The sequence below is a fragment of the Planococcus citri genome, chromosome 3 (genome assembly GCF_950023065.1).
Source record: "Planococcus citri chromosome 3, ihPlaCitr1.1, whole genome shotgun sequence".
Lineage (NCBI taxonomy): Eukaryota > Metazoa > Arthropoda > Insecta > Hemiptera > Pseudococcidae > Planococcus > Planococcus citri.
Window position 1 is genome coordinate 46,701,425 of NC_088679.1, and position 10,756 is coordinate 46,712,180.

Consider the following 10,756-nt stretch of genomic DNA (forward strand, 5'->3'; position numbering starts at 1 on the left):
GATAAATTATTATTGGCACCGATAATATTTTACTCGTGTATTAGGTACAAATTTAATTGGATTCGATAGACACTGAATAATTCAGATTTGTAAGTAAACGAGAAATACTTGCTCTCAAGAAGGAAAACCCCACTGAAATGTTCATGGAAAATTTCTCACCAGAAAGCTATTCGAGAAATAAGCTACCTAATTGATGAAACAGCGTACATACATTGTAATAATTCGTACGTAATTATAAAATGGTAATTAATTTTCGATTGCGTACGTAGGTAAATCCACTTTCTATTGTAAACGGTAGGTATCAAAAACCGCTGTTCGTTGGTATGGTACATATGCTGCCGCATGTATCACAAATAAAGAATTTGAATTTGAAATATATGAGACTTCACCCCAGTTACCTGGGGGGGGGGGAGATCAATCGACCTCAAAATGAGGAAATTAAATCTTTCAGAAAAGAAAAGCCATGCTACACGTAATTCTTACTCAAAATTGGTTAAGAGTGTCGCTGTAAGAGAACATACCTAAGTAGGTACAGCATAATAAATTACTAAACATTCCTTAAAAACTGTTGGAAATTTGAGTATGTATAGCAAAATCTGAAAGAGACTAGAAAAAGTTGAAACTTGTCTCCTGCGAACACATTTCAAATGATGACTCGAATACTGGACGTCGAAGATTTCCTTTTTTTTTTACAAAAATTTGTAAATCATTAGGTATTTAAAGCTTTTTGAATGAATTTTGAAAAAAAAAATCATGTCGCTAGTGGAGAGGAAATCATGACTCTGCTGACAAATCTTCACATAATTTCCTAAACATAGTGAATGTTTGTACCGAATAATTTGTAGTAAGAGTACATATGATTTTTTACTGAGGAATTAGACAACGCATATAAAATCTACGCTTGCAAATTTGCCTAACTTTCAAACGACAGGGACAACAGTAAGTAAACTGTTATTAATGTTTTTTTTTTCAAAGCCAGGGTGTTTAACTGGATGTAGTCCAAAAGCCTTGGAAATGGAAAGTTGAAGTATGTGCTTGGAAAAAGTGAATTTAATAATTCTCGTAAGTTTATCATGATAAAACCTTGGATTCTTGTAATTTTCATCATTTATTCCAAGAAGCTGCTCTCATGAGCCATCATTTAATACAATGTATTGTTCAAAGATGCTTCTGATGAAAATAAGTTTTTACTTCTTAATGACATATAAGTCGAATTATCTATCATAATATGTACTTAGGTTTGCAAAAATAATGAATTTTCAAAAATGTTTCAGAACATCAGAAAAAAATTGATTATTTTCCTTTTTGAAAATTCATGTTTGGAAGTGAAAATTGAATAACTTTTGGAAGATTATACCTCTTCTTTGCGGCCGTGAATCAATAGAACTTCAGAAATGAATAACTTTTTTTAATGCTAATGCCCATCATGAAATTTTAAAAATGATCGTATCATATAAAGATTATGCCACATATACTGTTTCTCATAATTACAGGATGTTGTTAGGAACTTCTGACAAAATTCAACTATACCTACGATGGTAGGAACTTAGAAAGGTACACGAGAAGACGAGTGTCATTTATGAAACTGAAAATCCACGAATTTTTGAAAAACTCGGCGAACGTAGATAAATATGTATTTAAATCATATTTCTTTCTTGTCGGCCATGCTCAGTTTCCTACTTTCAACATTGAAGGGCCAAGGTACAAATCTCATTCAAAAAATTTTAAATTCATATTCCAAATTTAGCGCTTTTTTTAATCTTGAAAATGAGCAATTAGTGGTGATATGTTTGTTGTTCTCCTCCTAGAGTTACCTATCAAGATACTAGCTTCAATATAATTTTGGAAGATGTTTCTTAGAGCACCCTTCACATTGAAACAATTTTACAAAAAAATGAATTATCTCCAAATCAAGTATCTTATTTTGTTGAAATTCGATCAGACGTGTTTTCGGATAGCTTAGCCTTACCTACCCTCTAGCGATGCATCCAGCCTAATAAAGTACGTATGTAATTAATATGTATTGTCATCGGCTCATCACAATATTCGGTTTTCAAGTACGCAGACATTGGCGTACGGTTCACACCACACTCTACAACACCTGCATGGCATACTCATTTCCGGTATTTAAATGGAAAATTCCACTCTTCATAACCAGCTTAAGTACATATAACAGGTATCCACTATCCACCTTGATAGTAGTAAAAAAAAGTCGATACCGAGACATACCTACTTACCCATGAGCAAGTATAGTGAATACATACCACAATCGTACTTTTTTATTTGTCAATAGCCAATCAGTGAAAATTTTGACGTCATTGAAACTGATTAAGCATTCCCTCGATAGTCGGACAGTTTATTTCATGAACGTGACTTCGTAGCCTTTAATACGATTTAATTCGAATGAAGAATATCACATTCGTATTCGAATACCTTGACTTAGAGCTATGGTAATTGGTAGGTAATTTTTTACAATAAAAGGAAGAGATGACTTTCATGATTTTTTTACAAATAAAATTTACCTTATTGTTAAACGAATGAATTACTTGTTTTATTTGAAAAAAAAGGTCGGTTTTGAACTTGGATAGGCAACCCGTGATTTTTAAAATTCAACAATACAAGTAGAAAGCAAGCATTAAGATCTTGACTTTTTTTTTTTTTTTTTTGATTTTTTCTCTACATTCCATGTTGAATTTGATGCCTAAAAATTTTGATGCGTTGGTGCTAGGGTTAATTTTAGGCAAGTATATAACCTTATTTTTTAGTTGAAATGAATCAATTTATTTAGAGGGCAAGATAGGTACTTAAAAAAAAAAAACACATGTTAAAAGACTTACTGTTTCACTGCTTTATTTAGAAAAAGTCCTATTTACGAGTATTATATTACATTAGCTACTTCACTGTAGGTACTACATATGATGAATTTATTTCAATCAGCTTCTTAATATTGTTTGCATTCTATAGAAGATTATCCAACACGGAATTACAATTCCAAGACGTGATGGACCACTTTCAGCAAGGTCCTATTGTAAATACCTATCTAATTCTATTAAAATTCTTCGTACAAAATTTTTTAACAGCGTTACGTAGGTGTTTTTAATTCACGTACATATTGAATCAACATATTGGCATTCTTCACATATTATCAATAAAAATTAAAAATTATCACCATTGCACGAAAATAAAATGATCCGAACGGACAAACGAACGCAAATAACGCAATAAATAAATACATAAATAATATAGGTAATCGTTCAACGAATAGGTACCTACCTCTTGAGATCAAATAATAAGATGGTTTCAAGGAGTAGTAGAGTTCGAAAGGGAAGACCGATCAAGCTGGGTGATCTCTTGACTTTTAAAGTTTTAATTGACGAACCGTTCTTCGTTCTAGTTTAAGAGGTTGTTTTGTGATCATTTTTCAATTTTTTTTTTTTTTTTTTTGAACACTTGCACTCAATGAAACATTTATCATGAAAAAATATCACAAGACAATCAAAAAAGCTGTAGAATAAGTAACGATTTGGCAGTCCAAATAGAAATAGGTATTTACACTCAATCTCAACGTTGAGAAGTCACCATGCTTGATCGATCAACTTGTAATTTTAAAGTTTTAAACATATACGAAGAATGTTACTTATTGAACCACCTTACTATTACGCTAATATTCAAATACGAATTAAATATTATACATTTTTTTTTTACGTTCTCTTACTTTTTTGTTTTTTACCTAAGTAAGAAAGATAGAAAAATCTAGCGAATAAATAGAAATAACTAAAATACATGACTGAAGATACGATTACGTTAGTTTGAGAAGTTCCGCATGGCAAATCCTTTGAAAATATGTATTCGAAAACCTTATAATTAACATAGCATCCGACAGCCATTTGACATATTTGCAAAAATGTTATAATTACAGAAATAAATCTAGGAATACGAATTTTCATCGCTTTGAAAGCGTAATAAGAATACATCATGGAATGGATGAAAGTATTCATTACGACAAATGCCCGAGCCGATGATGTAAATTCTTTAAACGAATACCAAGAATAAATTAATGTCAGAATATGATGATACCAGTGCAGGAAAATGAGCGGTTGTTTTCTCAGTACGATGAAAATGGTGTCACCGAATTCGGGTAGTTTTGATAAAACGAACAAAAACGTCCATAAGCTTGAAACTTTGTTTTCCGTCAAAAAACTGAAAAAAAAGGTACTCGGGTTAGTTGAAATATTTTAAATTAATCGAATTCTATTTATATTAGATAATAATTGTGATTATAGATAGCTAGAAATAATACCTAAAAATATGTTAAAGGAAGATAGGTATTAAAATAATACACGTATTTTTATGGATAGGAACGAGTAATCCTATAGATATAACTACTTGCGTTTTAAATTTAAAATATTTAGAGGTCGATAACAAACTACATAACAAGGTAAATTGACTCGTTCGTAGGATTACCTATTTCAGTTTAAATTCGTTGTGATAGGCAGTAAGTTGAGAAAAAATATTGCTAATTGTTGCAATCATGAATCATTCGATCACAACACGAGTCGAAGAGAAATTACATTCAAGTAAATCGATAACATAAGGTGCCTTCAATATGACGGAAGATCAACTTTGAAGTCTAATTAATGGAAATTATTAGGTGTAGGTAAAAGGTACCGTACGTTTTCGAGACTTAGCTGCTACTGCAAGGTGTATAACGCTTTGGGAGAAAGTTACATAAGGAAAGATAATCCCATTCAGAAGAAATTGCCAAAGGATAGACATGAAGATGTAAATATGTTCATAATAATCTGAACGTGATATTGAAAAGATGTGAACATGAACTTCAACTTGAACATGCCACAGGTAATGCTTGCTAATTTGCAAAAACGTCAACACCTATAGTATGGTATAGGTTATAGGTAGAATGGAAGTCTGGGCCAGCGGAAAACTACCACTGCCCACTGGTAATTCTGCGATCCAGGTAAATTTTTTTCGATCGTACCTACTCGGCTGGAAGGGAAAGGAATGACAACTGCCTTATTTCTTTTCACCATAATGATTAAAAAATTATACTCCCATTCAATATGGACTTGGTGACCTCAACTCTCCCTTTCGTTTTTTCCTCCCTCCGAACCCTCTCACTCCTTCTCCTCCAATCAAGTCTTCTTGGTTAAAATACCTACTCAAGCATGCTAGAATATAAGCCCACAAGAGCCCTCATACTCCAACCTCTCAATTTTGAAAAATAATGAAAATATTCAAGCAGGTATTTAGTGTTAATACCACTAATTCGAGTTTACTGAATTCATCCCTCAAATTGAGAAGACACTAATGCGTCGAATCTAAGAAATAATTAAATACTCCAAATCTAAAATAACTAAGTAACGTAAAAATATAATATACGTACTCGGATGAACACACTGCATAGTAGGTCCCTTGATTGAGTGAAAACACGAATTCTGGAACTGTTCTTATAAAAGCGGTGATGCTGAATATTGCCAAAGCAGTATTCCAAATCAGCAATAATTTTGATAGCGAATACGGTTTACTATTCGTCATTAAATATTTTATCGAAAATATAATCATCACATAAGCGATACTGTAGTAAAAACTCGTATGCCAGTTTTCTTCCATCCATTTTTTGGCCGCCGAATGTGAGTACGATTCTTCGAAAGGGAGTAATACTTGGTACTGGTACGATGTCTGATTCGTTTCAATCATCATGAATATTTAACCTGCACCAAAAGAAGAAAAAAACAGTCGTTAGAAAAAAAAAGTGGAAAATTTTCACCTCTGTGGTGGCTGCAAAGATGTGGAAAATTTTCACCTCTAATAATGTACCATTTCCGATAAAATTAGTTCGGTAGGTAAAGAACAGGTTTTTCAATTCAGTAAGGCCAACTTGAAATGAATCATGGGATTTGATTAATATGGCGTTGTCGGTTGTCTGTAGTATGTTCACATTTTTTTTCATTTTTTTCAATTATTCAGATCAACCAACGACGCTTTGTTTTCATTCATGTGTGTGATAAGAAGTAAAAGTATGGGGTAGTTAGGTAGTAAGTATTTGAGGATGAGTGGTTCAAGATTTCAGCTTCACAGAGCCCACACTTAATCAAGAAGAATGTTTGTTATCGTTAGGACATTTAGGATGTTGACAATATGACTTCATGGCACCGGTAATTCATCTCATCAGAAGAAGCAACTTGCATAGGTACCAAAAAACTAGTCTTTTTGAGGATTCACATTTCTCCTCTACAAAAACCTCCCACCGTTTAGATTTTTTCTCAAGGCTTCCATAAAAATTTGATCAAGATCTTCCGACTTTTCATCGCAATTCTCGTTTCAATGTGAAATGTACTTCCATTTGTTTTGTTTATTTGTTTTGTTTTTTTGAGAACGAAATTATCATTTAAAATTTTTTTTTTGGAGTGAAGACTTCTTTATATGTATATAGAGGAAAACTTGCGGAAAAATTATTTTTTATAAACTTTATAAGCAACTCATTTTCGACCTCAATTCTTGAAAAAAGAAAATGTACTTGCTTTAGAGGAGGAAGAGAAGTGTACAAAAATTACCCAGGATGTGAATGTGGTGCAATGCCTTTTTTGAAGGTAAAATAATGTTTTGAAATTCATTTTCAGAACAATTTTGTGACTCACTTAAGAGTGTTCAAATTTGATAGCGTCAGAGAAGGTTCGAACGAATTTTTGGGGAGGAGAAAAGGGAAAGTTGAAAAGAAAAACACCAAAATTTAAAATAGGTATTTCAAACACACAGGTACTTGAATAGTTTGAAATTTTGAAAGCAATGCTTGTAAACAAAAAAAGTTGAAATTTTACAGTTGACTTGGTTGCGTATTTATGGAATTTCTGCAGTTGATAGCCTCGAAAATTTTATAATAAAGAAAAACAACATTATTCTCGATGTGAGAAGTCGATTTTTCTGACTTTAAACCATTTTCAACTTTGAACAATATTATTCTAGAAATTATTTTAAGTTTCATACAATTCATTTACCTACTAAATGATGTACCTATAAGGGCAAAAGTTTTCAAAAATTCACAATTCAAGAAGTAAGAAAACATTTGACATTTGAAAGTCATATCGTTCATCACATTAATAAATGCTTAAACAAATACTTAATCCCAATCAGCTATAAGTAGGTACACAGAAGGTTAAAAAAAAAAACAATTCAGTCCCAGCTACGTAGGTGGTGAAAGTTTTGCAAATTTATGATTCAAAACCTAAGAGAACATTTTTTTTTTTTTTTGATGAGATAAGTTCCAAAAAAGTGTTAGAATGAAATCCGAACATTATCCGAATTCTACTTAATTCACCAAATGGATACCACATTTACATTTTTTTTTTTTTGAAAAAATTTCATCTAAATCAAAAACTGAAAGTAATTCTTACATTTTTCAAAAGATGAAGATCTTTTTTTAAAATTTAAAATTAGTCCATCAACATTTGCAAAATAATTTTTTGAAAATTTTCATCTTTTACCTTGTATGAAGTTATCAGATTTTAATTTAAAAAATTTGAAAAAAGGAATTATATGTAAGTCGCTAGTGCATTAATAAAATTTGTTGGAGAGGAAAATTCTTGTATCTGGATTGTTTTCAATGTTGGAGGGATGCGGGAAAGTACTCAGAACATTTTTTGCAGGAAATTAAATTTAGGTAGGTACTAATATTATTGTGATCTGTTGTTTTGTTTTTTCACTAGCTTATATTTTTTTATACTTATTCCACTTATTGAAAATAGAATGTGCCGCACGAATTTCAAAAATGGGAAAACATCGTTCAGCAGAGATACAGCTAGACATCATCTGAGTAGAGAAAAACATATTGAAGCGGAAGGGGGGGATTACGAGTAAAAGAAGATTGAAAATATGTTTCAAGTTGTTACATTTTCACTCCAAAGTAATAAAAACCGAAAATTTTCAGATCATGTTCCAAGAAAGAAGTTTGGTTGCTGAAACAAATCTGTTACCTATCTTTTAAAACTAGGTAAACAATAAGAAAACCTTTTGTATTTTGGAGTACTTAACAATATTGCCAAATTCAGCTTTGTACATTGTTGCAGCACGTACTTAAGTAAAATAAAGTGGAGGTTTATTAATGAAAGTAAGAAAACTTTTTGAAAAAATTCAAGGTTTGTTTGGAAATGTAGATCACTGAAAACTGTGCAAAAATTATTGAAAAGTTGAAATATTTCAAATTGAATCGTAACAATTTCCACTGCTGAACGCTGATGTGAGCAGTATTGAAAAACAATTTTCAAAAGGTGAACTAGGCTTTTTACTTAATTAGATGGTCACCTTTATAATATGGATATTTCGGCAAAAAATTTCATATCCGTTCTTTACTAAAATGTACTTATATTTAAGTAGAGTAAGTACCTACGTATAGAAAATAATACACATAGCCATACCCAGTACTCCTTGCGCCTATAATATAGATTGCACTCAGACATTCGTTTTCACGTAAACTTCATACATTAATCACCACAAATAGACGTGAATTACCCAACTAATTAACAATGCCAAAATATGTACCGCTATGCGGTACGTGCATAAGTGTACATAATGGTACCATGCTTATAATCTTCATTGCTTAGTACGCACCTATTGAACGAGTGGAGGGAATAATGAGATGCTCTAAAAATAACTCGCAACTGTTGGAACTACGAATCTACCAAACTGCGTACCCAATTACCCAGGCGACTAGAATGCATCGAATTTTTTAGCCCACCTACCGAAAACTTGAAATCAAAAATTGATGTTTTTCCTAATCAAGTAGGTAAGTATCTTTCTATTTTGAGAACTAATCAGTTCAAACGTAGCGATCATATTCGTGAAAATAACGAATGGAAAATTTATTTCATACTATGCACGTTCGTATAGGAAGTTTCGAGTGTATAATCTAACCGTAGGTACTTAACAGATTAGATAAAAAAGTTTGACTGATTCGAAAAAAATCACCTCGTGCTTCATGCAATTTATAGTTGTTGTCTGGTTGTTCGTTGATGTATGGTGGTTTTGTGGCAACGAGTATCAAATTTTAGTAAACGAAAAAAAAAAAAAAAAAAATGAACATAGCACCTCGAAATTCTAAAACATCGACATGGATGTATAGGTAGTGACAGTAAAGACCGAAACAAAATTATTTCCAACGTTTCACTTTCGCAGGAGGTGAAGGGAGAAGATGATACAATAACGTGGACTACCTCATTCATCAAATTCGAATTTATCAACGCTCGGACAAGCTCATTTTGAGATTACTTTGATACCTAACAATTAGTCGTGTTTGCAAAACTTACGCACCAAACTGAAATTTTACGTAGGTATAGGTACGATATAAATAAAAGTTACGAATCTTTATACATAAACTAACCTTATAGAAAATTCAGGCAGTGATTTGTGTTACATAAGAAGCCATTGGAAACACTCGAGTAAATAGGTATTTTATGAAGATAGGTACATTATAATATATTCTATAGGTATTTACTCACATATACTCGTGCACTGCGGAAAGTTATATCATCTAATAAGGGCCACAAATTTAATATAAAAATAATAATTTAAAACGATAAATTTGAATCACGTTATTGTAAGAGAATTTAAGGAACACAACACCACCTCGTGTACAATACACATGCCTGTAACTGAAGTTATAAAAACTGACTACACTTTTTTAGCTTACTATTTCATATTCGGTTTAACCTTCGTAACCGGTCTATTAACTGTCCACGAGCAAAGCCGCGGAAATTTTCACAGGTACCTAAGTATTTCAATTCGGGTTTTGTTATTATTTCAGCGTAGATAGGTTTAATATTTTGATAACACGCGATGCGTCCTGCTTTGATTTGTGAAATGTGACGTAAAAAACGATGTAAAATTTCCATAGAGAATCAAGAATGCAATATCAATACTGAATGTGCTTACCTGTTCAACCTCGTTAAAACAATGCGTACCTATCTATCGACACATCGACACTCAACAACACTGTGCACAAACGTACAACTCATCAAATTTCGTGGGCTTTCGATGACTGATGGGCGGGTAAAACTAGTTATTCGCGGATAGAATATAATTTTTGTAGACAGCTTGCAAAGTTTCAATTTCCGAAAAATTAATTTTTATGGTCGTTTTTTTTCTCTCTAAGTATCTCTCTTTTTTTTCACAACACTCGCGGCTGATGCAAAAATAAGATAATCCTCGTAGAATGAAACATACGATACGCGAAACACAATATGAATTAATAGATAATTGTTGTCGATCACTTACTTTTACCGCAGAAATAAACTTCAAATACACTCGTACAATATGAGCACGTTCCTCCACGTATCTATTGAGGTACTTCTGATGATAATTTCACAAAGATAGTTATGACGGAGGATGATTTTTTTCAATCCAAAAAGTTCTATCAAAATTTGTATTCACTTTAACGCTTCTAATAGCCGGGTAATGTTATCGTGTATTAACTTGATAATGTGTACGAAGGCGTACGTAATAGCCATGAGTTACTCATAGATAATCGTTATCAATGGTTATTCCGGCACGAGTGGGTATATTAGTATCTCCGAAAATAAATTTATTTTGGCTTAAATAAAATTGCGAAAACAAACGATAATTCGAGCGAAAAATTGTATGCGAGAATTTTCATTTAAAAATTGAACTTTAATTTTACTTAGGTATTACTTAATCTAGGTACCCATTTTAATACGCTGTACAACCTACCCTATTCATTATGTAGGCA

General features: G+C 32.1%; 1 protein-coding gene across 5 annotated transcripts; it reads right to left on the reverse strand.

The window, feature by feature from the left end:
* Positions 1-2,833: 2,833 nt before the first annotated feature.
* LOC135842019 (very long chain fatty acid elongase 6-like) lies at positions 2,834-10,497 on the reverse strand. 5 transcript variants are annotated; one of them, XM_065359288.1, is made up of 3 exons: positions 10,285-10,497; positions 5,402-5,729; positions 2,834-4,200 (listed from the first exon to the last, which is right to left on the reverse strand). In XM_065359288.1, the coding sequence occupies exons 2-3, from the start codon at positions 5,716-5,718 to the stop codon at positions 3,702-3,704; spliced, it is 816 nt and encodes a 271-aa protein (XP_065215360.1). In that variant the 5' UTR covers positions 5,719-5,729; positions 10,285-10,497; the 3' UTR covers positions 2,834-3,701. The 5 variants fall into 5 exon arrangements, with proteins under 5 accessions (XP_065215360.1, XP_065215361.1, XP_065215362.1 ...); XM_065359289.1 differs by lacking the exon at positions 10,285-10,497 and adding an exon at positions 9,943-10,278; XM_065359290.1 differs by lacking the exon at positions 10,285-10,497 and adding an exon at positions 9,392-9,759.
* Positions 10,498-10,756: the final 259 nt, after the last annotated feature.

Coding starts and splice junctions, on each gene's coding strand:
- LOC135842019 (XM_065359288.1), bottom strand. CDS start 5,718: ATGATGATTGAAACGAATCAGACATCGTACCAGTACCAAGTATTACTC. Junction 4,201..5,401: donor TATGCAGTGTGTTCATCCGA/GTACGTATATTA, acceptor CTTTTTTTTCAG/TTTTTTGACGGAAAACAAAG.